Here is a 26699-nt window from a genome sequence, read left to right as displayed (position 1 = left end):
TCTTGTCTAAATCAGTCTTTATCATAAATGACCCTCAGATCATAGCCTGTAGCGAAACTTGTCTGTATTTAGGCAAGCCTGTGCCCCTCTGAGTTTATAAAAGTTCATTATATAACTTGGTGACTACAGCAAGTTTGCCTTTCTTTTATACCTTGTGCTTGCAGTCAGTCTTCCAAAGACCACTGTAGCACAAAACAGAGGAATTGGGAACAGAAATACTTTCTCTTTTGCATGCTCACTCCAAAGCAAAAAGACAAACCAACCCAAAACCAAAACTGAAAAAGTGGACAAGGAAGGGATAGAGGTAGAATAAAGGTGGACAGACTGGAGGGTCTCAGTTCCTGGGACATTTCATGGGGAAAATGTGGGACCAGATGCTGGGACTGGCTAGTAATGAATTCAGAAGAGTTAAGTTGTCCAAGGAGCACATGAAAAGAAAGTGGAGTGGACAGCTGGGGCTGAAGGAGGATGGAGTCTCAGCCAAGGTATCCAGAGGAGGGACATGAATAAGCAGGCTAGAGGAGAGGAAGGCACTGCTTGGAAACTGGTGGCAAGGACTGGTGGTAAGGCAGGAGACAGGGTCAGTGCTGAGCAAACAAGGGCTGGCTCACATCTAGGGCACACAAACCAGAGTTAAATCCCAGACTCCTCGACTATTACTGTGGCAACCTGCCAAGAGCAGGGCAGCTGAAGCAGCGAGCTGCACTTCTGTCCTTTGATCATGAATTAAAGTTAAATCCAAAGTTTATCTAGCTTTTGGCCTTTAGCCTTCCAAACAAACACAGGGAGAAGTGACTGGATGATTGCGACATGAAAGCAAAGGTACGGGCTAAAGGTCAGGCCCCGATTCAGCCCTCAACTGGAAAGCCTGAGGAGCTCCTCCTTCACCCCAGCTTTACCCAGCAATCCCCTTCGCATGAAGCAGGAAAACCCTTGTAGCTTACCTAATGTTTATGATCGGTTATCAGCTTTTTCCAGTCCCTCTAGCCTTGGTGGTCGAGTTTTACTTGGACCAAAGCTTACGTTTTCTGCATTTGAAGGTCACCAGAGAGCTGCGCCCTCCATCAGGGTCAGAGGAGGCCTGGCACATGCTACTGTTGTGTCCAGTGTTACACTGGTAGCTGGTACCTGGGACACCATCTAGCAAATTGTCACATCCTCTGCCAGCATGGTTGAGAAGGCAGAAATTCTTCTGCTTGATGTGCTCTGACTAGTCTTGATTTTTAAGGCCTATTAAATTACGAAAATAATGTTCAGAGATTATTGAAGATCACAAAATCATGCTCTTACAAATTGGAAAAAGCCAAAACTAGGGTAATGTCACATCATGTCTGAATTATGAAGGATGCTTCAGTTTTTGCACAGGTTGCAACGCACATAGTGAGTAACATGGGGCACAGTTGTATCTTACTTAAAGTTGATGCCCTCCAGAACTTGGTACTATTCGTGCTCTCATCACCTGGTTCCTGTGGGACCAGAGTTAAGACACTCAGGTGTCTCAGGGCTGGCTGCTGGATGTTCCTGCTCAGCCCTGGTGCAGGCACAGAGCCACAGCTGCCATCAGCGGGATCTGCACATAAGGTGTGCTCTGAAGATTCAGACTATCAAAACGAATCCCAAAAATTAATAGCTAATTTTTGACTTAACTTTCTCATCTGGCTTCTGCAGCAGTGAGAAGGGGAAAGTTGTGCCCAGGGAATGAATGTTTGTAAAGCACTGGGGCAGCTAAGCGATGAGCACCATAGGAAAATCCTTGAAGCTTTAAACAGAGCATCATCATACAATGAAAAGAGTGTACAGGTCTGGGCAGGTGCTTGCCTGCGGAGCACCAGCCATGCTCAGTGTGAGGAGGAAGGGATTTGGTGGAAGAAACATCACATGTGATCCTGGGGTAAAGCACAGTCCACGAGTGTACGCACGAGGAGAGCACACAAAGGCTGTTATAGCAATTCTTGTTTTCCTGAGCACGGAGGTCCTAAGGTTGTGATCTTTAAGCAGACTTGTGTATCTATTGTGGAGGCGAAATTAGAGCTTATTCGTTTGAGTGGGAAACTACCGTATATTTGGGATAAAGCCTATTTTACTCGGTTCTGTAAAATAATTAATCCTAATCCTGCAAGACCTCCTCTCATTGTGGTCTCTCTCTCCTTTAAGCATTTTATTGTCCTCTGAGCTTTTTATAATTCTTTCACAGAACTGCTGCAACAGAGTGAACAAAACTATGTAGGACTTCGAGTAGGGAAGCATCACCAATCTGACCTCTGCTGAAGCTGATAGCTGAGCATTTCGGTATTTAAGTATATTTATTATCTGCTTTGAGTTCAGGAGCTGCCTTACGGACATTTATCAACCAAACAACACAGCCATGGCTGGCTGATCCTCAAACCGAGCAAAGGTAATATGTGGTCTGTTTGGATATTTGTTGCTGAAGTGAGTTGGGCTGTCCTTTGCTGAAATCAGAAGAGATCTGTTGCATCATAGTATTACTGGCACTGCATGGGATTCAACAGAAGACTTTACAAAGCCTGTTGCAGGGAATTGAAATAAACAAAACATCTTGTTTCAGAATGTGCACAGATAAAATAAGATTAAGCCTTAAATAAAATAGAAACCCTTTGTCATGTAAAACCAGATCCTGGTGGTGTAGGTGTTAATCACTGTAGCACCATCTTACTGAGCTCTTCTGCTACCTGAGGATATGACTCCCTGTTAGTGATATCGGTATACATTAAGTCAGGTTTAAGAAGGTTTTGCTAGATAAGACAAGCATGAAATGCAAGGCCAGAAATGGGAGGAAACCAAGAGTCCAGTTCAACTGCAGTGAACTTGACTTGGAGAGGGTTCAAGCCTCCTGAAGGCAGAAAACAAGAGGAAAAGCAGAGGAAGGAAGGGTAAGACAAAACCTGGAATTGCTGCTGGAATGGACCCAAGCTCAAATCAGCTATGTTTAATTAAATAGGTTGTAAAATGCCAGAGTCAAGCTTAAATATGTCCCACTAAAGCAGAATATGATAAGATGTCGCAACCTGTAGATGATGGAGAGTTTTGTGAATGTCATGCAGTTTTAAAAAGCCAAGAGAGAATTTTGTTCTTTCAACTGATTAGGCACACGCTTGCTCAAGCAAGAGTTTTCTTGGTCATTCCTGCGCACTGCGGTGGCAACTTTTGAGGCGGGCAGCATCTCTCCTATCTGACAGCCATGTACAACACTCCCCAGTAACAGTAAGGCTTGTTTATTGAGGTCAGAGCAGCAGCACATTATCATCAATTGCCACACAGAAACTATACGCATTACACAAACATTTAAGGAGACATGACTCCTTAGGAAGTTTAATTATGCTCAACATCTGTTCTGGGACATTTTCAAGTACCACTCTACTGTGCTCTTCATAAATATGTATTCATTTCAAACAAATCCTACTTGATAAAAAATTCTAATATACCATTTATGTAAGAGACAGTATAATGTTAAACACATCATGCGTTATACGAATACTAGTAAGGTCCAGCTGTAAAAACTGATGTAAACTGGGCTCTGACATCCTCAGGAATTAATTTCAGTTGATGACCACACGGTCACAGTGAGGCTGTATCAAGCTTTCTTAGACTAGTACTTGCTTTGGAAAGGCCAGTGGATTGATTTCATAGCAGTGGAACGCAGTCACATAGAAAGGGCAAACCAATGACTTCCGTTTTCAAATATCACCTCTTTGGTTATGCTAGCTAAATGCCCATCGCACAGAGTGTGTGTCTTCCAGCAGGTAAGCATTGCTGGATCCTGCTAGGTCCTGCATGCATCTGAGTTGAACGTCCAGTTACGAGAAACTAAGCTTTAGATGGATTTTTTCCTGGAATACATGGTGTTGCCCGCATGTTGGTGGTGTACAAACTTATCTGGAACAAATAACATCAGAAACTTGTGCAAGAGGCCTTAAGTAATCACCTAAGGGGGAGGGGAGCATTTGGCATGTTTTATCTCCAAACAGAAGGGAGCATAATGATTAATCTCAGCTTCACATTAAGGTTTAAATTGCACCAAAAGACTGGTGAAGAACATCCTTTCAGTCAGACTTCTGCTCTCTCTTCTCCTGAAGATGATATCAATGAGGATCCTCTGTGTGTTGCTGTGCCTCAACTTAGCCTGGGTATGAGTTTGCTTACTTGATTCTTTTCATATCTTTCTGTTTTGAAGAGTAAGCATTTATTTAATGTTTATTCATTAGCTAGATACATTTTGGCTGTCACCTAGCTTGTAACATTCAATGCACACGCATATGCACAAGCTTACTGTAACCACTTCACTGCTGGACTTTCATCAGTAGTTCTTGAGTACCAGCACTTTAGTTTTGCTTAATTTGGTTTTGCTGAATCTGCCTGGCTGCAGGAGCAGCAAAGCATATACTTTAGCATGAATTCATAGATTCATAGGTGATGCTGTAAGTCTTAACCCTAACTGACTGGATGCTGGTGGCTCCAGACAGTCAGGAATTTTCGTGTTTATTGGAATGAATTCTACCCTCCTTTGGACGGTTCTTCACCAGGGTTTTCCACCTACAAATGACACACAATACCTTTGTCATAAAATAAACATTAAAACCCAAGGATTCCTGTGGCAGCAACATTGGGTTAAACTAAGCTAAGTAAGGATCAATTTTTAATAAGGAAAGAGATAGACTTGATTTTCAACTATGCTAATACAACCTTTTATTTTCTCACTGAGGTCTGGGAACATAGTCTTATGTTAGATTCTTTACGTTTGTCTTTGTGACTGTTTTTTGATGAATGTGCATGTTTTAACAAATGACAGAAATGATAGGAAGCAGATGGGACAAAACAGAAGCAGTCGCATTGGAGCTGTCAATGCTGAAAAGGCACAGACCACCTAAAAGTAAAGTTTTTATTTGTTACTTTTAAGAGGCACTTGGGCCAGATCCTCAGGACGGATCAAACCAGCGTGAATCTGCTGACTTTAGTAATGACATTCCACGTCCCCATGGCTGAGGTTCTGGCCCTGAGGGCCAGAATTAGGAAAACTTTCTCTGCATCAGAATTAAGCATTAATCATAATAATAATTAATCATTAATATTTTTGAGCATTAATTATGCTGCTTGAAAAGAACGTAAGGTATGCAGAGGAATCCAGTCGGACTTAATTATATCTCAAGCCCTAAACCAGGGCTTTCTTTTATGAAAAATAATTATTTTCCAGTCTTTTACTAAGTGATAACACAGTAGGAATCCTTACAGTGTTTTGGCTTAGAATTAGTTTGTATATACGCACTTATTCTTCTCAGGTTTGAAGAAAATGTCAGTATATTTATTTCTTTTCTTTGCGTTAGCATAATGGAATCCAACATTATTATTTTTTTTCACGATGTTATTAGCTTTCTTGCTCTTTATGCCAGGCAAAACAGTGCTACAAGCTTACAGTTAGCAACTGTGATTAAAATCAGAAACATTAATGGGAAAACTTTCTTCTTACATATCTTTAAGCCAGTTTTATATATACTGAAGGTGGTAGAATGGAAATAGTCATTTAGAAATATTGCAGCAAATGGAAACAGAACATAGGATTTTTAAAGTATTTGCTTTAACTTAACCAGTTCCAATCTAATTTCAAATTAATTTTATATTTACATGCAGAAGGCAAGATTTCTGTGGAATGTTATTATCATAATATATCCTGAGGATCACCAGCTCCCTACATAGCAGCATAAATTTTAGGAGATGAAAAGCTTTGTTCTGACAAAACAAACACAATCATATCTTACAAGAAATGTCAGGAATAAAATCCTTGCACTGTTCAGTGTGATGCTTTCCAGATGGCTGCAACTGCCACACATCAGCTATGCCACTGAGTGTTTGAGGACGTCAGCATTATATTTCTGTTGTCTTAGCCGCTGTTTAGTTAATCTCAGTTTTGCTTTTCCCCTTTTTCCTCCTGGCAGGCACAAGATGGAGAAACTACCTTTGAAAAGGAGGGTGCAGGAGTGCGTGGTCCCAGGATTGTGGAGCACATGTCCCAGTCCACCTGCCAGTATGAGAAGAACTGGCCCATCTGCGCAGACGATGACTGGGTGAGCAATGAGCTCTGGCAGTGGACACAGGGCCCATCAGTAGGACACTCCTGGACCTCAGCTGGACCACTGTGACGGGTGCTATGCAGCCAGCACGCGGTGGGGCTTTAGGGCTGAGGGAGGACAAGTAACATTTCACATTGGGGCAGCCTGGAGAGATCTCCTGTGGGAAAGAAAGGAAGAAAGAGAGAAAGAAAAAGAAAGAAAGAAAGAAAGAAAGAAAGAAAGAAAGAAAGAAAGAAAGAAAGAAAGAAAGAAAGAAAGAGAGAAAGAGAGAAAGAAGCAAATAAGGAGAAAGAAAGAAGGTGAAGGGAACTTTCCAGGGATGCAGAATCAGCAGAGAAAGTAAGTCTGGAAAAGAAAGATGAAATAAAAGGCGGCTATTCCTAGAAAAAATTAAGAAGGATTTATTTTCAGAATTTTGATATTGCCACTTTTGAATTGGTAAAAGAAAGGCAATGGAAATAAAGACATGCAACAAAGAAAAGAAATGGCTAGAAATAACTTATACTTCACTAGTTACTTTTTATGAATTCAGATGACAAAATGTTCAGGAATAGACTCATGATGATTGACTGGATGTCTTTGTGTATAAACTGTTAATTTGTCTCTCTCTTGCCTCTTGCATCTCAGTCCATCTCTATGCTGCATTTATTTGATGACATCTTGGCAAAGAGCTTTAGTCTCTAAGAACATTAAGCTTTTTTGAGGAAAATTTTGCTTAAGTAAGTTGGCTTCTAACATCCTTGCTCAAGCTGGACAACAGACTTCTTACAGCAGCCCTTTGGGAAATATATATATAATATATATGTATGTCATATTTCACCCCTGAGGAGCAGAAGAGAGGGAAAATTAAAGGTTTACTTGTTCCTTGCATCCACCTTATGGCAGGTTTTTGAGGATGCGCTTCACTGATTCCATCACACCAGTGCCAGAGGCATAGCAGGTAAAGGATCAGCCCCCAGGTGGCTTGTTCTAAGTCACACAAGTCCTTGGCAAAGTCGTTGGATGAATAGGACAGGACATCTAAAGAGAACTTGCAGAATCTTGCCTTTTTTTTTTTTTTTTAAAATAAGATTTCAGTGTTGGCCAGAAGTCTGCAAACGTATTGTTAAAAAAGGTTTACTCAAGAAGATTTTAAGGCAATAATTGCCTTCTTCCAATTTTAGGGTACAAAATGTCCATCAGGCTGCAGAATGCAAGGACTGATTGATGAAACGGACCAGGATTATAATCACAGAATAGACAAGATCAGGAAGCTGCTTGCAGAAAATCAAAACAACTTTAAAAAATCCAACCGGATAATTGTGGAAACTATAAATGTACTAAAACCAGACCTGGACAGTGCTCAGCGTGAGTATCTCATGCCCAGTTTTATTATCCATTGCTGAATTATTTTTTTGTGTGTGTGCATAAGCAATATGTAGTGCAAATATATGCTGCACTGAACCTTATTGTCAAGAGCCTGAATAAACATAGTAAAACAAAACTCTTAACTGCTAACTAGTAAAAACTAATGCAATTTTTACCTGCTCAGTACTATGAGAAATATGTTCTTAATTACATGTTTTAATTACATATTTTAAAATATGCTACCCTCTTAGGAAAGAAAATCACATGTGCATAGGTGACTGTGATGCATTTCTGTTTCAGAGACTGATGAGACTTATGGCCACGTGTCAGGGGAACTGAGGCGGAGAATTGTGACATTAAAGCAGAGAGTTATCACTCAGGTGAACAGAATTAAAGCTCTGCAGAGCAGCATCCAGGAACAGGTGGTGGAAATGAAGCGCTTGGAGGTAGGTAGCTGCTATGTAATTTCCATTCTTTCAGGGCTTAGCTACAGAAAAAGGGTCTGTCTGTTATACCATACATGGTGAGCAGCGCTCCCTCTGGAAGAAAACATGGTGCAACTCCCACAGGATCTGACTTGCTGAGGCAAATCTCCAAATGAGATGCTTTCTGTGCAGCTCTGTGGGAACCATTCTTTCTTTCCTGCTCTGTGGGAACCATTGTGAGATCAGGAGGACTCCTGGTCCCATCTAATATCCATGATGGGATATTAGGAACAATTTCTTTACTGAAAGGGTCATCAGGCATTGGAACGCATTACCCAGGGCAGTGGTGGAGTCCCCATCCCTGGAGGTATTTAAGGGTTGTGCAGGTATGCTGCTTAGGGACATGGTTTAGTGGTGGGTTGTCAGTGTTAGGTTAATGATTGGACTAGATGATCTTACAGGTCTTTTCCAATCTAGGAGATTCTGTGATTCTGTGATCTGCTGCTTCTGCTCTCAGACAGGCAGCGAGGACATTGTATCTGCTGATAACAGGCTCTGTATGAGACGTTTCTCCTCCTGTAAGGAGCTGCTGAACAGCTAGGATGAGGGGAGTGCGCCCTGTGCTTCCCCAGTGCTGCCACTGCTGCCCACAGCCAGTGCTGGTGTTAGAGCCTGTGTTCCCAGGTTGCAGCCAGTTCTTTTGACAGTAGAATCATAGAATAATAGAATCATGGAATGGTTTAGGTTGGAAAGGACCTTGAAGATCATCGAGTTCCAACCCCCCTGCCATGGGCAGGGACACCTCCCACTAGACCAGGTTGCCCAAGGCCACGTCCAGGCTGGCCTTGAACACCTCCAGGGATGGGGCCTCAACAACCTCACCTTCACCCACCATCAGTAATGCAAGGAAAAGTCCTGGCACAAACAGCGGTTTTGCTCAAAAGCCCATTTTGATCCCTGGATCAGAGATCTGGCTTTTTGGATCATTTGGGAAAGCAGTGGTAACCCCAGGATGGCAGGCCTCAGAGCAGGGCCATGACAGGCTCTGGGACATGTCCAGTGTCTTCCCCACTCCTTGGAGGACCCATTTCTGCCCCGGTCTCCAGGGAATATGCCCAGGTCTGCAGCACTCCCTCCAAACCCGGGAAGACACCCTATGCCCCAAGAATAAAGGGAGCAGAGATTAGGGACATGCTACAATGTACTTCTCCATGGAGCTCATGTGCACATGTTGTATTTACAGTGGAAACAAACCCAGGAATGGTTTCAAAAGTGAGCTCAGCTGTAAGCTCAGCTGTAGGTGGGAGGTACCAGGGCAGCTCTCACCTTCCCCCAGTCCAGTTAAAGGCTATACTTGCTTGAGAAAGTCAGGAAAGCTCCCTAACCAGATTATTTTTCTCTGTTTATATAGGTGGACATTGATATTAAGATACGATCTTGCAAAGGAACCTGTGCTAAAAGTTTTGATTACCAGCTGGACAAAGAAAGCTACGACAACATCCAGAAGCAGCTTACCCAAGCCAACTCCATCAACTTGCACCCAGAGCTTCAAACAACCACCTTAAGCACACTGAAAATGAGGCCGCTTAAGGACTCAAATGTTCCTGACCATTTTAAGCATAAGCCTCTGCCTGAAATGCAAGCTCTGAACATAGTTAATAACATCAGGCAGATGCAAGCGGTATTAGAAAGATCAGAAACAGACACAAACCCCTCCCGAGGTGACAGCTTGTACCCCATGGCAGAATCAAGGGGGGATGGACCTTCACGCACCAGCAAATTAGTTACTCCTACCCATGGGAGAGAAACCCTTAGTCTGGGAGACAAAACCTCCTCCACTGTTCGTAGATGCACCAAAACTACCACCACAAAATTTGTCACTGGCCCTGATGGCCCTAGAGAAGAAGTAGTTGAAAAAATGGTTTCTTCTGATGGCTCAGACTGCTCCTATTTACATGGAGCAGGAAATGTTGGAGGGGAAGGGAGCGTTTACCATATTGGTGGGACAGATAGCTTCCACAAGCTAGAGAGTTTATTCCCTGAGCTAGAATCATTTTTTAACCCTGACTCTCCATCCACTGCTAGTAGGCCCCTTGGTGGATCTAGCAGCATTTCAACTAGCAGCCACACAACTAGCACAGGCAGTAGTCACTTAGGTACTGGGGTATCCAGTCATTCAGGGGCTTATGGGGGGAAAGGCAAATTTACAGACTTAGGAGAGGAGGAAGAAGATGACTTTGGAGGACTTCACCTTCAGCCATCTGGATTCCCATCTGGCAGTGCAAGTCACTCCAAGACTGTAGTGACCAGCTCCTCTTCTAGTTTCAACAAGGGAGGCTCCACTTTCGAGACCAAATCACTAAAGACCCGTGAAATAACTGAGCAGCTAGGTGGGGTGCAACATGATCAGAGTGCAGAGGATATCCCAGACTTTCAGGCACGCAGCTTCAGACCGTCAGGAGTGAAGCAAAGGACAGCCAGCACTGGGAAAGGTACACAGGCATCACAGAAGTAGTCATTGAGGGAGTGGAGCCAAACTCCATCCGTAACCAAACTGACACATTGGTTTTAGACACTGCAGTACAACAGTGTAATGATAAAATACAAGCACTGTGTCTGTTTGTTGCCACCTCGGAAACAAAAAAGGAAAATATTTCATTAATACTCGGGTATTACATAGACAATTCACAATTTAAGAAGTATGCAAAGTTTTCTTTTCTGAATTCTTTTTAACGTTGCCTGTCACTATACCTAGTGTAGTCCAAAACATGTTTAAGAATTTTCCTCAGAGCTATTTGTACTTGGATTCCTCTGAACCTTTTATTAAATTTTGCTGATAACTCCTGTCAAACCAGATCAACTTTTTTTTTTAGACTGTGATGATATCCGCCAGAAACACACTTCTGGTGCCAAAAGTGGCATTTTCAAAATCAAGCCAGCGGGATCCAATAAGGTTTTGTCAGTTTATTGCGACCAAGACACCACTTTGGGAGGATGGCTATTGATCCAACAAAGAATGGATGGATCAGTGAATTTTAACCGGACCTGGCAAGACTACAAGAGAGGTTTCGGCAGCGTGGATGGCAGAGGGCGAGGAGAGTTCTGGCTGGGCAATGAAAACATACACTTGCTGACTCAGAATGACACTCTCCTTCGGGTAGAGTTAGAGGACTGGGATGGAAATGCTGTGTATGCGGAGTATATCGTACAGGTAGGGTCTGAAGCAGAAGGGTACACCCTTGCCGTGTCCTCCTACGAGGGGACCGCCGGGGATGCGCTGATCGCCGGCTGGCTGGAGGAGGGCACCGAATACACGTCCCATGCCCAGATGCGGGTCAGCACCTTCGACCAGGACCAGGACCGCTGGGAGGAGAGCTGCGCAGAGATGTATGGGGGCGGCTGGTGGTACAACAGCTGCCAGGCGGCCAACCTCAATGGCATTTACTACCTGGGGGGCCACTACGACCCCAGGTACAACGTTCCTTATGAGATCGAAAATGGTGTGGTCTGGCTGCCATTTAGAGCCTCTGACTATTCCCTCAAAACTGTTAGAATGAAAATCAGGCCCATAGAAACCCTGTAGAAAGACAGGCTTTTAATATATATGTTACGACTACAAAGAAAAGACTTTTTTTATATGTATGTGCATGATATACCTTTACCCTGTGAATTTGAAGGCAACTGGAGACATCTGTGGCTTAAAAAAATAAACACTGATTAATCATTAACAAAACAGTTCTTTTGTCTTATTTATAACAGACAAACCTTTTCAAGGAAATATTGATTTTAAAACTTTTTATATATAAACTTTGTCTATGTCTTTGACTATGTCTTTGTCTATGTCTGTGTCTATATGTCTATATCTATGTCTATGTCTTTGGCAGCTCACACCTTGACTGGAGATAAAAATATTTATAATTTGAATTATTAACTTTGTTTAAGAGTGTTAAAGAAGTAAAAGAATTTAGAAGTATGTTCATCATGAACTCCTGCCTCCACTAACATGAACCGTGAAAGTCTGACCAGGTTTGACAGTCATCGACAGCCCATGTCCTCTCATTTCCATTTTGAGGGGAGCACAACAGTGCCAGGAGTCAGTTCTCAGGCAGAGCAGTGGGTGGTTTGGGTTCTCACTTTTGGCACACACCCAACATGGAGCATACTTCGACAAATGATGCATGCATTTTAGGACTGACTTTTAAGGATATCCTAAGCTTTGATTTTACAAATATGGAGGTAGACCTCCCATCCCATTGATGAATTCTAGGTAGTTTACCATGCATACTGTAGCTTCAAAATAAAACAGTTCATGATAACTCATCAAAATATAACTCCCAAACCAGGCTATTATTTTCTGTGTGAAGCGGTCGACATGCTGGAGGGGAGAGATGCCACTCAGAGAAATCTGGACAGGCTTGAGAGGTGGGCCTGTGTAAACCTCATGAAGCTCAGCAAGGCCAAGTGCAAGGTCCTGCACATGGGTCAGAGCAATCCCAGGCACAAATACAGGCTGGGTGGAGAATGGATTGAGAGTAGCCTTGAGGAGAAGGATTTGGGGGTGTTGGTTGATGAGAAACTCAATGTGAGCCAGCAATGTGTGCTCGCAGCCCAGAAAGCCAACCTTATACTAGGCTGCATCAAAAGAAGCATGGCCAGCAGGAAGCATGGAGGTGATTCTGCCCCTCAACTCTGCTCTCATGAGACCCCACCTGGAATACTGCCTCCAGCCCCCAGCATAAGAAGGACGTGGACCTGTTGGAGCAGGTCCAGAGGAGGGCCCCAAAGATGATCAGAGGGCTGGAGCACCTCTCCTATGAAGACAGACTGAGAGAGTTGGGGTTGTTCAGCCTGGAGAAGAGAAGGCTCTGGGGAGACCTTATAGCAGCTTTCCAGTATCTGAAGGGGGCCTACAAGAAAGCTGAAGAGGGACATTTTACAAGGGCATGTAGTGATAGGACGAGGGGCAATTTCTTCAAACTGGAAGAGCGAAGATTTAGAATAGATATTAAGAAAAAAAATTCACTATGAGGGTGGTGAGGCACTGAAAAAAATTACCCAGGGAATTTGTGGAGGCCCCATCCCTAAAAGTGTTCAAGGCCAGGCTGGATGGGGCTTTGAGCAACCTGGTCTAATGGGAGGCGTTCCTGCCCATCGCAGGGGTGTTGGAACTAGATAAGCTTTAAGGTCCCTTCCAACATGAACCATTCTATGATTCTGTGATTCTAGTGACCACTAAAAAGTATGATTGTAACCAGCACAAGCAAGATGAGAAGCACCTGCATGGCTATAGGACATATTTCCTTGGATTAGAATATTTCTTGGCACAGTTGTCAAGCAAAGATTCTTCTACAGATAAGGGGTTTAAATCAGTAACTTGCTGACAGTGTGTGGTAAGGATTTTTTTTAGCAAAAAGCTGGCTTCAGGAAAAACTTATTTACTTCGAGGGTGACAGAGCACTGGAACAGGCTGCCCAGAGAGGTTGTTGAGACTCCTTCTATGGAGATATTCAAAACCTGCCTGGATGCATTCCCGTCCAACCTGCTCTGGGTGAACCTGCTTTGGCAGGGGGATTGGACTAGATAATCTCTGAAGGTCCCTTCCCACCCCTATCATTCTATGATTCTGTGATTCTGTGCATGGAAAACCAGTTACATTGGTTACACAATTACACCAGAACATGCTGTATTTACCTTTATACCTTATGACATAAAATTACACAAGTATTTACTCTGTTTATTATTTCTGTTCTTCTATTGAGAAACAAGCATGAGCAAACTTCCCTTGCCTCCAATCTCACTGGCCAGCGTATTTCATACCGTTTAACAATATCGTCAAATACTGGCAAACCACCTCAGTTTTAGCCTTTTTCAGTGCTTCTTAAACACAGCCACTATCTAATCTTTTTGGAGAGTTTGCTAAAGAGCAAAGACATCTTTACAGCCATGTGTGGCAAAGTGTCTGTGCTTTTGGAAAAGGGGCTTCTGCTTTATGCCTTTTGTAATCCCTAGCCTCAGTGGAAGCCTGACTGTGGGGATGCTGAATATTTTGTGCTTAAGTAGTGAGATGCTGCCATGATGTCCCCTCCTTCTCCTCCTGGGCTCCAAAGGTTAAGTCAACACAAGAGGTTTCAGATGGGATCCATCTGCTGCTAGTGATCCTGGTCCCTTCCTTTGTGGAGGAAGGCAGTCCCCTATGAGAGATGTTTGATCCTGCCTACCAGGGTTGGGAAGTGCTGTCTTCGGGACAACCTCTGCTCCTGGCTAAAGAAGGAGCCTAGGCGACTAGCTTTGATGAAATATCCAACTTCCACCTACCCTATGATTGGAGTCACTAATTGCTCTAGTCCCACTATACCGATTGTGTGAAAGGCATACCAGCCAGATTTTCTAATACTGTATTTTATTCTATGATAAGAGCATGTGGGATGGTGGAAGGGATATTAATAGGCAGAGGATGTGAGCCAGGTCCCAGGAAAGGGCATCTTTTATCCAGCATACAGGATTTCAACTAAGTGACTGGTGCCCTACCATATTTTCATATGCCCTACCATATTTTCACTTTATTCCTTCTCAACTAGTTACACAGATAGGTACCATTACCTCTATAACATAAAAGAAAAAGACTGTCCCTTATTTAGTGGAATGTGTTTGATTCTCTCCAGATAATGCATAAATACTTAGGAATAATGTGAAGAAAACTTTAGTTTTAAGCCTTTATTTAATTTTTAGAAAACTTTTAAAAATAATCTTCTCCCTCTTCAAATGTGGTGTGTAGAAGTCCTTCGTAAAAGAGTGAAACAAGTTGGGGTTTGGGTTTTTTTTATCAGCATTATTCTATAATAGTTACTTCTGTGGAGCAAAATACACTTGTGAGTTACTTTCATTAGTCAGATTTTGATTTACAATTGACATAGCTTTTCACTTTAGGTCACAATATATTCATACATACATATTTGGTTCTCACGTATAAAGACAAGCCTGAATACCGTGGTTAAATGTACAAATATTAAAAGAAAAGCCCTGATTCTGTACATTTTGAGAATGGTTAATGTGGAAAGTATGGCCTGATTTTCATGCTCATCTTCTTCATTGAATACCATGACCCTTTCCAGTTCATCCATACAACACCGTCATCTGTACCATGTTTTGCCATATCCCAGCTGTAGGTCCCTCCCCAGTAGTATCGGCCGTTGGGGTTGGCTGAGTGGCAGCGGTTGTACCACCATCCACCACCATCTTCTTTGGAGCACTGTTTTCTTGGATCTGCTGTTAACCTGATGAGGGAAAAGAAAGTGTTAAGAGTGACAGATGAACTGTAAGCAAGCAGATCAACAGAGTACATACAACTGCCCTTGAACTGAAATTTTCAAACCATAATAAACTTTTAAAATACTCTCTGAACTTTCTGTAAAAGATTGACCATCACAAGTGTGTGCTGCACAGCGCACTTGGAAGGTGAAGCAGCTAAGAAAAACAAGTCAAATTTTAGCTGCATCTCTTTGGGAGTGTCATTTTAGTTTACCAATTGATAACTACAGTTACTTGAAGTTCATGATGATAATTGTAATATCAATGCAATTGAAAGATATAGAACAATTAGAAATGTAGGTCTTCCCCAATCTAAACAATTCCTTTATTCATTAATATGTAATCAATTATTAAGATAAAGACATAGCACATAGTTTAGAGATACAGTGCTAAATTATATACTTTACAACTGAGCTCCTGTTTTCTGAGTAGGCAGAACTTTGTTTTTTAAGTAGGACACGCTCCCTGTCTCTTTCCTCAGGACCCATCATGTGTTACTGGAGTGAGTGCCCATATTCCTACTTAAGCAAGAGAGTGTTCCCAGCACTGCCATCATCAGTCTCTGACAATTAATCTATTGCATCCAGATTTGCTGATTTGTCTATGGTAACGTCATTCATGGAATCAATTAAATTCAGCGTGCTTGCTTCTTACTTGCTTGTGGAGCAGCACTAACCTAATATATAGTTTTACCTGCCTTGGCTAAGCCAGAAGAACTGCATGGACATTTGGCTGGTAACTTGCAGGGATAAAACGTATTTTAAGATACTATGAAATGCTGTGAAAACTAACAGCAAAGTAGAGAGATATTCTGTATTCAGCTCTTTTTTTATTTTAAATGTCTAATGCAAGTACATACCATCCATCATTGTCTCTGTCATAAGTACTGAAGAACATGCCGTTGTGAATGGTCATTGTCCTGTTTTCTCCATGCACCTGTGAAGCTCCTTCCATTAGCGCGTTGCCTGCATTGCCTTTGTAGTTACTAACTGAAAGCTGATATTTGTTTCCTTCATTCTGTATGGTGAAACCTCCATAATGAGCTGATACTTTATCGCCATTCCAGTCCTCCATTTCAATTAAAACTTCAGTGGGCCCTATTTTGGTAAGTTGGCTGATCTTGTCATTTCCAAGCCAATATTCACCTGAGAAGCAACCAGTGAGAGCTCTGTGAAACAGACTTCACAATGTATTTCAAGGCAACTTTATGATTTGCCTATAGGTCTGCCAAAGTGGATTAGTTCATTTAAAAAAATCAAAGAACTTTGAGAAATATGAGAAAACATTTTCAGTAAGAGGAGCTCTTTGTGTTTCATGCTCGGTATTTTACCTGGTGTGTCACAGTAGTTCTTCCCTCCACTCTTTGCAACATTTCCAAATCCTTTTTTGTATTGATCCCATACTCTTCCGAAATTAACACTGCCATCCTGGCGGTTCTGAATCAAAGTCCAGCCTGCAGGAGCGACAGTATTTAGATTAAATTGCCATTAAGAAAGGAGCATGAAACATTAAGATACAGCCCTTTTATCTTCATCTCAAGGCAAGTGGAGCATATGGCTTTCTTGCAGCGAGTCTGAGTTTTCACTGCTTACGAGCTCAGCCTCGCCATTTTTACTCACACTCAAGTAGTGCCTTGCTTCACAAGGGAAGGTAGAAAAAGCAGAACATAAAGACTGCCCCAATCTTCTGTCTAGCACATAGTAGCGGGGTAAGAAATGAGCCAGGCTGTCCTTGTCTGCCCACCCATACATTGTCTATTCTAATCACAGTAAGACACATTTTTATTTACCAACCCTATCCCAGCAATTTATTTCCAGTTTCATTATAGAAGTATCCTACTGTGCATCTGAAGATGTCCAACAAGACTTGCCTAAATGAGTCAATCAGACTTAATTCTCAAGTAATTACAAAAGTTATACAAACTAATATGGAGCTATAAAATGCAAATTACTAATATTATTTTTTGTAGCATCCATATTAAATAATATTTTAACAACATAGCTATTTCACACTAACCTCCATTATCTGTTTCCATGTCACAGTATACTTTGTATGGTCTGGCGAAAGGATCTGGCTGGATGAGGTACATTTCGGATGTCTCGCCTCCCTTTCTGATAATATCCTCACACTCTGGAAGAATAAACCAGAGACGCTGTTACTGAAAGAGCTGTGAACTTCTTCCACAATCTTCTTATCCTTTGGTTTGCTAATTATAAGGGAACAATTTTAAATACATATATAATTCTACTTTAATTTTTACTTTTGTGATACATCACGTGAAAGAATCAGGGAAGAAAGAACAGTCCACCTACACTGTTCTACTTTTCCAAATAGGAATTTCTAAAAGTTCAAACTGAGTGATGGAAGACTGTATACTTTCCAATGACTTTTTGAACTAGGCAAGCTTGTGAAAGAAGAACCTTTCTTGACTGAAAAAAATCAAGGGTACAACTAAGATAGTCACAAATCTATCACCTTCACCTTACAAAGACCCTGAAGCACATATTTCTATAAATGCCACTGGTCACTAAAGACGACCGATATCGGGTAAGAGGATCTTTGGTCTGACCAGCACAGGCGTCCATAAAAGATTTTTTTAATTTACGATCACTTTCTCTCTTTTCTGCTATCCTAATGACACAAGCTTCAGAGGCACGTTAAAACCAATCAAATGATGCATCTGTCAATTTGCACAGTGATATAAGATGGGAGAAGAGATGTCAGAATTGAATGAGTACCTTTGCCTGAAACCACTGGAATATTACAAGAAACAACACATGGGGAACGGCAGTAGTCCACCTGGGTTGCAATGGCATTTTCCAGTTTCTGTATCTTTTTGTGTAAAGAATCCACAACTGCACGAAGGACCCTGAGGCTAGATGGGATGTTATTGTCCAGATTATCCTTTATATAACTATAATGCAATTCCACTTCTGTGTTGTACTGAGAAAGTATATCATCATTGTCTAGAAAAACAGAGAGATGAAAAGCAGATTATTTTTCAACATGTTTTCCAGTTATGAAATAATGAAGAGCAATCGGTAAGCTCAATTTGAGAAGCCACTTTTCCTTAGCAGGGAGGAAGTATAGGCATTTCTTTTGCTTACTTTTCCACAATGTGCAAAAACTTTGCAGAGATTCTCAGGAAAGTGGTACATGTGTATTGTTATTTCTTTGCTAGCTAGTAGGTTTATCAGTGGTGCTATATTCTGCCAAAGAACTATAATTAGCTTCTTTCCAGGCAGCCACAGTGCCAAGCCAGGAGCTGGGCATAAAGGGATTGGATGGACATAGGAAAGCAGGTAAGGGGGGAACACATGACCCTTACATTGAGGGGCCTCATATGAATCTTGCCTTAGTATGAGATCCATTCCTCTGCTTCTCTCAAAGGATTTTTTTTTTTTTTTTAAGATTTAAGAGGACATGGTCATGGAACCCTACTTTGCTAGATATTCCACTGTATTTAAATTTTTTTTTAGGAAGTCCAATTAACAAGTAACAGTAGCAATGCCAATAGAACCGCAACACTGTTTACACTAGTAATTCATAGAAATAGCATACCTTGTCTTTGTTTTTGCCTTTTTACCAATTTATCGTCTAGAACAGTCACGTATTCGTAGAAAGTTGTAGAGGTTTCAGACAGTTTGCTCACTTTGTCCTTTAGATCACGAACAACTGCTTTCACATTTTTTTCCTGTTTTACCAATGTAGTTTGCAGCTCACATCCAGTTGGACACAGCACTCCCTTAAAAATACCAAAAAGGGCCGTAAATAAAAGTCAAGATAAAAAGTTTCTAATCCCATCAGTGAATGACCATGCCTTTGAACACACTGAATAGGTAGCAATGAGAGACCAGATATTTAAGCGTCTAGATAAGGACTCAAGACATTCAACTGCGACAAAGAAGCTACAGTCTGAAAGTCAGGAAGGAGTTCTGAGTTCTCCGAAGGGCTCTTTTGTTGAAGGTTTTGGGAGAAGCCCTCTCTCTTCACACTTTTTTGGTCTCCTATCTACTTTCTACTTTTCTGCACTGTTAAATGTTCATGGTGTTAATCCACCTGAACTGTGATTAAAGCCTGTCAGGAACTACCTGGTGCCTGTGCGTGTTTATATCTACCCCTTTCCTCTTTCACTGGCCTCAGAGAATCTACCATGTCCTCTACACCTTGTTATATGCATCTTTCATGAAACGGCCATAAGATTCATTAAAAAGTTATCCTCTCAAGAAGCTGAGCACCATTGCTTCTGCAACAAGTGCTGCACCCTTAAGGACAGCAGTGTTTTAAAAAGAGGTGGGAAATTCTGAAGTCCCGTGAGAACCAAAATACCGGGTCGGCAGTGGGGCTCTACCACAACCACGTAGTCATTAAGCTTTTACAGACTTCATTTGTTAGAAACCTCCAGGCTCAGATTTGCTCTCAGACACTAAGATGCCTCTCAGCACTGTTCCAGCTTGCGTTTTACGGCAGAGAGGACAGCAGCGACAGTGTGACAGTCTACTGCAAGGCAGTGAGAAGTATGCTGGATCTTGGCATGCTTGCACGCTCTTCTGTAAGAGCTGAGGCAGTGACTGAGGGTAGACTATAATTACAGTTTGAAACAAATTTGAAGAAGGACACAGGAGATTATTTTTTTGGTCCCCAGCATTCCTTGAGATTATCTGAAACTCAAGCCAGTGCTTCTGCAGATCTTTTTCTCTCCTTCTTAATAGTCACCTATTCAAAGCCACATGGAAAGGACAGGCTAACCCACAAATACTTCCTTTCCTCATTTACGGTTCAAATCTCATTTCCCCATCTTTGCCGCAGGCTGTCTGACTCCGTGACTAATCCCATGGACTCTGTGGCATTACTCTTCTGAATACAGTCCTACCAAACTCAAGCAAAATGAAGCAAAGTTGGGCTGCTTTAAATGAACAACCATCCCTTATTCAGTGAAGAATACTCTGTGTTGGGTACACTAGAAGAAAAGGACAGTCTGTTATCAGCTGCATCAACAGGCAGACACCCACCAGCTCCTCTAGAGGATGCTTGCAGCCACCAGCATCAGGATAGACGATACGTTCTTTCTTGTCGCTGGGTTTCACCCGCTTTGGGGGCCGGCGCTGGTATCCGATTCCGCTGATGGGAGGTGCCACGGGTCGGAGCGTGGGGGCCAATTCCCGCCTTTTGTCCAGGGGTCGGTGGCCTCGAACCCCAGGCTGAGGGGCATCGTCCTGCAAAGCCAGGGGGAGAGAAAACTCACTAAATCTGGGATTATTATTGCAAAATGCTAGGCACAAGGCAGAAGCATCTGTTCAGCACTCTTCGGTGCTTTCAACAGCAAGGAAAACCGTGGAATGGAATGAATAAAAGCAATAATGGAAATACTATCCTGACATTAGGTAAAAGTCATTGCTATGCCCTCCCTTGTAAGGCTAGTCACACTCCCTCCACCTAGATATAGACAAACTAAAAAGCTTTCACAGCAAAGCAAAACAATATTTCTGACCAAGGAATAAAGTTTATATAGTTCAGAGCTGCTAAGTACCATGACATTTGAAATAGTAGGATATAAAAAAAGTAATTAGACATTTTGGGGGCTAAGAAGAATATTCAGCATTGTGTTATCAGTGTCCCAATTTTTCACTGGGTTACAAGAAAATTTGTAAGGTCTCAGAAAATGAGGCCACAGCCAAGTACATCATCAGGTCTCAGGCCACATGTCAGCTATTAACTGATGGAATTAGGAAAAGCATTAAATAACATCTCTCAGGGTAGGTTTATAGAGCTCCCTTTGATGCATACATTCCCCATCTCTGCCAGAAATGGAAAAGTCTAAGAGGCTGAGCAAGGAAAACAGGCCTGGTCCCTAAGCACTTGTTGAAACAAAACCATTTGAATTAATAGTTGTTTGAACTACTGAATCAAAATCTTTGACCATCTCCAACCCCTCTCAGACTCCGCTACAAATAACAAACATTTGTAAGGATTCAGGGTCAGAGGCTGCAAGTAGTTTCAAAAGTAGGCAGCGTACAAATCACAAAATTGTTGAAAATGATTTAGCATAGTAGTGTTATCAATAGTCAATGTACCAACACAAATCCTTAGACTGCACAACAGAAAATAATCTCATTTCTGATTTTTGCAGGGATTTTCAAAAAATAAAAAATGTACTGAGATTCTAAATTGTATTTCCCATTAAAATATTTTACTTGAACAAAACTTAATATAGGTTAAACTGTTATTTTAGATTGATCCTTATTGCTTGCCTTTTTGTTTAACATTGTTACCTCTCTATTTCCAATGTAAAACTATATAAACCGGCAGTTAAATTTTTTTTCAATGCCTACTGAATGTGTAAAAAAGTTTTTACTGTCTTTGAGACAGGACATATTAATTACATATTTCTGCTCCTTTGCATCTGATATAAATTGTCTGTAACATCATATGTCAACATTGCTAAATTAATATCCTTAAATAAATTCAGCCAGATAACTAATCTTACCATTAGACATTCTTCATTCCCTACAGAAAAAGAAAATAAATAGGAAGAAAATATATACAAACTCAGAAAATAACTATTGTGTAATTACATATACATGAAGAAATAATACAGAGGTTATTTCTTTGACCACTTCAAGCAGAAAAAGAACATGCACTGGTTCATTTTTTCCCCACAGCTTCTAACTTAGCTAACTCACATAAGCTGAGTAAGTCATGCATGCAATCAAATTAAATTAATAATTTTACTATTATAATTATTCTTAATTATGATCAGTATTACAACCTCCTCGTCATAGTCAGTAGAGGCCTGGGATTTAACAGAGGAAACACAGAGCAGGAACAGCAGGAGCAGTTTCATGGTGCTGGCTTGCTTGAGCAGCTCAGTGACCTTCTCCCACCAGCAGCTCTGACAGGAAGAGGTCCTCTCTGTTCCTATATATAGGCGGCAACCCTAATTTCCCAGCTTGACGGTGATAGGACCAACCCATCTGAGCAATCACTGTATCTCTGTTAATATTCAACCTTTCTCTTCACTGTGTGCCTGAATACATTTGTTGTTGAGCAATTTCTCTGGACAACTCTTATCTACATGTCCCAGAGACCTCTGTTGATGCTGGCATCAAACAGATGTTTAAATCCTTAAAAGTACCTCCTGCTCAGATTACACAAGGTTACCGTTTTCTCAAAAATCACAAGTCTCTCAAAACAGCTGAAAAGGTGAACATCCAAAGAAAAGAAACATCATCAGATGTCACACTGTGATGTCTCCTTTTTTTCCCCTCTGCTGAAAATTTGAATGTTTCAGAAATATCGTATTAAATTTGAATTAAACTCACATCATACAGACTGCTACGTTCTTCTAAATAGTTCTGATGTTGCCTGGATAGGTATGCAAGTCTTTGGATTTCTTTAAGCACAAGAGCAACAACGAGTATATTATGTTTATTACATTAATAATTTTGAATAAAAACATTGTTTTGATCTAATTAAAGACCAGATTAATATTGTGAGCATAAAACAATGCTATTCCATTACTTTAGCAGTATGACAATGTAAATTAAGTAAAATAATTAAATTTTACATATTAATTTCCTTTTTTAATGCAAAAAGTATATCTGTCAGACCTTATTTAAATATTTTTAATAATCTTTTAAAAGAATACAGCATGAAGTTATTTGTAATCATAGTGGAACACTCCATGCTTTCTGATGCTTTAAAAGAGTACGGCGTATCGCTGCCTTCATATTAGCAGAGTTTAAACATTTTGGTTATATCCTGTGATTTTCCTGTGCATTATAAATGCTCATAATATACTGAATTAAATAAACTGGGCTGAGTGAGGGCCAGCACACTTTTCTGAAGTCATTCATATTGATGTCTGAAGACATGAAGAGACACAAACAGTGAGCTGAGGTTCCATTTCAAAGACCAATTTGATGGAGCAGGAGACTTTATGGTAAAAAAGATGAGAACAGCTAAAATTGCTTGGTTTAGGCCTTTTTCCTGTATTTGTGCTGTTGTCAGAATTCTTGTAAACTATGGAGATTCCTGAAACACAAAAACTGTTTAACCTGACTGGTTTAATTATTAAACAGCTTGGACCAAAATCAGCCATGGCTCAAGGAGCCCTAACTCCACTGAATTTGATCCCTCGTATGAGGACATCACCAACACTATTAGATTTGGAAGAACACAAGCTTCTCCCTACAGGCATTAAAGAACTCTGCCTAAGGCCAAAACTGACATCATTAACATGTTATTTCCACTTAAAGATGCTAGTCAAGACATTATCACTGATTCTGGGCATCTCCCAACCTTAACTGCAGTTTTCCCCCCATGTACCTCTGAGGGAAGTTCAGTCACCCTCATCTTACGTATAAGGAAGGGACACAGTGATGCTGAACCCTTGCCCAGGCTTTAGGGGTAGCTCGTGATACAGCAGAACTAAAACGAGGTCTCACTAGTCCTGAGCTAGAAACTTACTCTTAAATTATCCTGGCTCATGTACGATATTTGTCCTAAATCCATTCTGAAACCATCACCATGCTCTGCAGTAACTTCGGTGCCTTCTTCAGGCATTAAGTACTCTTCACCCCGCTATGAAGAAGCGTGGTTGTGTCTGTGCAGAGGATGTTGGGGACCGAATGACCCCCAAGCCCGCTGCAGAGTCCCAGCACGGGAAAACCCCAGGCTTCATCTGCCTGCAGATGGGATTTCCCCTTTGGAACTCAGCCTTTGATCCTCCCGGCTCCAGTAGGTTTCATTGGCTTCCCCAAGAGTGGTTGTGTCGGCCTGGGGATTTACCATGAATGACACGTGTATGTCATACCACAGAGGGTTTCCGGCTTTGTGTGAAATGAGCAGATGCCCCAGGATGGGTATGGGGCGACTGCTCATCTGGTAAGCAGAGGCCTTGTCTACACTGCAAAGGTTTTGCCTGCAGAGTTTTATCAGAAAAAAAGTCCAAATCTGGAACTGCATACAGAGCAAACTATACCAGCAAACATACACATATATAGAAAAACATTTTGGTAGCAGAACATAATCTACATTAGTTAACAAGCTGGTTATGAGATGTAATTTTTTCTCTCATGCTTGCAACCATTACGGTTAGGCTGACACTTTCTAAGGATTGAATGAAGGCTTATGAATAACCAAAACCATGTTTTAAATTTCTTCTAAAAATGATATCAAAGAGGCTTTCTCTTCAAAACGGGACACCTAATCGTTTTCCCTTCATATTGCCTTCTCCAACTCATACGGTTAATGAGAAACTGTTCCCGGAGTTAACGTGGTAGTTAACACACCAAAACACACGTGCTATTAGGACTTCTAATAACACAACGTGGACCTGATGGTGTTCCCGGACATCCCTTTGTACAGTATTTTTGTACTGAAGAGGCACTTACTGGCAGAGGCGTATGTGTGTGTTTTGAGGAATGACTATTTGCTCGTGCCCCTTGTGTTTGTGGTGCCGCCGTGCCTGCCAGTGGTGCAACCCTCTTTACACAAACCCCCATCGGCGAGTCACGGTCACTGGATCACGGCTCTTCAGAGCCCAGTGTGCCCCCCGAGGTGGTCTTGGAGTGGGGGAACAAAACCTTCTTGGGCCACGATGAGCTACAGTGTTTGCTAAAATAAATTTAAAAATAGCAGTTGATTTAGAAATGTCCTTTTAAACAACTAGTGTTGTAATAGCGTCGTACTACGAAAAGAATACTGTAAACTTAAATGTTCATCTCTGCTGAGATGAACATCCTAATTTCTTGCTTTTACCGGTAACAAATATTACTTCAAAGGGTTCTTGTAAATGAGAATTAATGCTATCTTCATGTTCTGGAAGCAAGCAAGTTCTTAAATATTTATGAGTGGGGCTGTTCACTTTGACCTTAAAACAGCACTAAAAGCACAGGTAACTAACTAGTCACCTTCTTCTAAGTAGTGACTTATAAAAAATTACATAGTTTGTTATTTCCGGAATTGCAGCTGTAGCTGACATGCAAGAAGACATCAAGTAGCTGCATGTAATAAAGAAAATGAATAAAGTGCATATTCTAATTAATATTGCTGACATGATTTATTGAAGTTCTGGGATTAAATTTCACCTTAGACTAAATCTTCTAGAAAAAATTATTACAGAGATTAATTCGTCCTCTAATTTTCCAAAGCGTTAGAAGGACACCTGGAAATAAGCTGAGATTACAAATTTCTGAGGAGAATGTTTACTTGTAAAAAAATGAGAACAACTACAGGGCCGTGTGAACACTAATAACAATAGTAATACACAGCATATACGAGTGAAGTTTTTTCACAAAATATAAATGGAGAATTTTTGTCCTGGACTGTTACAAGGGTCTGTATTTCAAATTTGGTTTCCTTCAAAAAGGCAGACAAAAAATCAAGCCTGTTTTCCTTTAACAGACAATAGAAAGGAAACAACGGTATTGTGACACTCTGCATGTTGCCAGAGATTAGCCCTTAAACCATTTCCACACAGCAAATCCACGGATCTGTCAACTGACCAATCAACAGGCACACGCTACTCTGTGTGTAAACTTAAAAAAAACAATGGTTTGAAATCCCTTGCTCCCCAAATCTCCTTTTTAAACCTTGTGTATCTTCAGTCTAACCTCACCAGCCCAGGAGGACGCAACAGACTTGCCCCATTTTGACACACTGCCCCCTGGAGTTTCCACTCTAGCTCGCACTTTAAGCAAGGACAGACGATGCTCCCCCTCCTCCAGGTGCCATGCTGACCTTTACCGGAGGCTCCGAAACCCAGCAGGGATGCCCGGCATCACCGGAGGGATTACCAAAATAGGTCCTCCTGTTAAACATGAAACCTGGCTGGCTTGGCTCGAAACTGAGCCGGCACTGTTAGTGGCAGGGAGTAATGGACATCTCACCCCCACCTCGACCCCAGACCAGGCACTGGGGGTCAAAGCCACGTGGAGCACATTTCTAGCTATCCCCGTATCCTAAATAATTAAATATAAACCCCCAGTGCAGCCGCCAGAAATGATCCGTCAGCTCCAGAAAACAGAAGAGATGGGTGTTACGTCAAGCAGGCAATTCGTGTGCCGGAAATAATCCCAGGCTAACGCCATCCTCTGAGTAACAAAGAGGACAGGTTTGAACCAACGGATGTTGCACTAGATTATTTTTAGCCCCCAAACAGTTTGCAAGCCATTCACAGCTCAGGCACGCGGGCAGATGTAGCAAGTGGCTGCAGAGTGGTAAAGAAGAGCAACACGATGGTGGGGCTGCAAAAGATGCGCTCATTAAATCCCAGCTTTAGGCAGGGGGGACAAGACCACCTGGCTTTAAGAGCAGATGAGTTATACGTGAAGAAAGTGGGTGCCTATTTGTGCTTTGCGCAGGTGCATTGGGTTATTCTGCTCGTGAAGGCAAGCGAAAAATCTGCTGGAGCGTCAGGATCCGTTTTGAGAACTCCGAGCCCTGCCCTTTCGGTAAGCACGCTCCTCGCCAGGAGGGACAGCGGTGCCGCTGGTTCGGCCACAACTGCGGTCCCCTTCCAGAGGAGGCCCTG

At 41.7% G+C, this 26699-nt stretch overlaps 2 protein-coding genes across 2 annotated transcripts; one reads left to right on the top strand and one right to left on the bottom strand.

The window, feature by feature from the left end:
* The first annotated feature begins 4061 nt into the window (after positions 1-4061).
* FGA (fibrinogen alpha chain) lies at positions 4062-11547 on the top strand. Its single transcript, XM_009893700.1, has 6 exons — positions 4062-4145; positions 5949-6077; positions 7247-7430; positions 7731-7876; positions 9267-10347; positions 10729-11547. The coding sequence occupies exons 1-6, from the start codon at positions 4095-4097 to the stop codon at positions 11436-11438; spliced, it is 2301 nt and encodes a 766-aa protein (XP_009892002.1). The 5' UTR covers positions 4062-4094; the 3' UTR covers positions 11439-11547.
* Positions 11548-14709: 3162 nt separating this feature from the next.
* FGB (fibrinogen beta chain) lies at positions 14710-22007 on the bottom strand. Its single transcript, XM_009893699.1, has 8 exons — positions 21933-22007; positions 20176-20379; positions 18725-18908; positions 17902-18129; positions 17180-17293; positions 16494-16616; positions 16023-16308; positions 14710-15129 (listed from the first exon to the last, which is right to left on the bottom strand). The coding sequence occupies exons 1-8, from the start codon at positions 22005-22007 to the stop codon at positions 14901-14903; spliced, it is 1443 nt and encodes a 480-aa protein (XP_009892001.1). The 3' UTR covers positions 14710-14900.
* Positions 22008-26699: the final 4692 nt, after the last annotated feature.

The sequence above is a fragment of the Charadrius vociferus genome, unplaced genomic scaffold, assembly GCF_000708025.1.
Source record: "Charadrius vociferus isolate BGI_N301 unplaced genomic scaffold, ASM70802v2 scaffold59, whole genome shotgun sequence".
Lineage (NCBI taxonomy): Eukaryota > Metazoa > Chordata > Aves > Charadriiformes > Charadriidae > Charadrius > Charadrius vociferus.
This window is presented reverse-complemented; position numbering and strand designations above follow the sequence as displayed.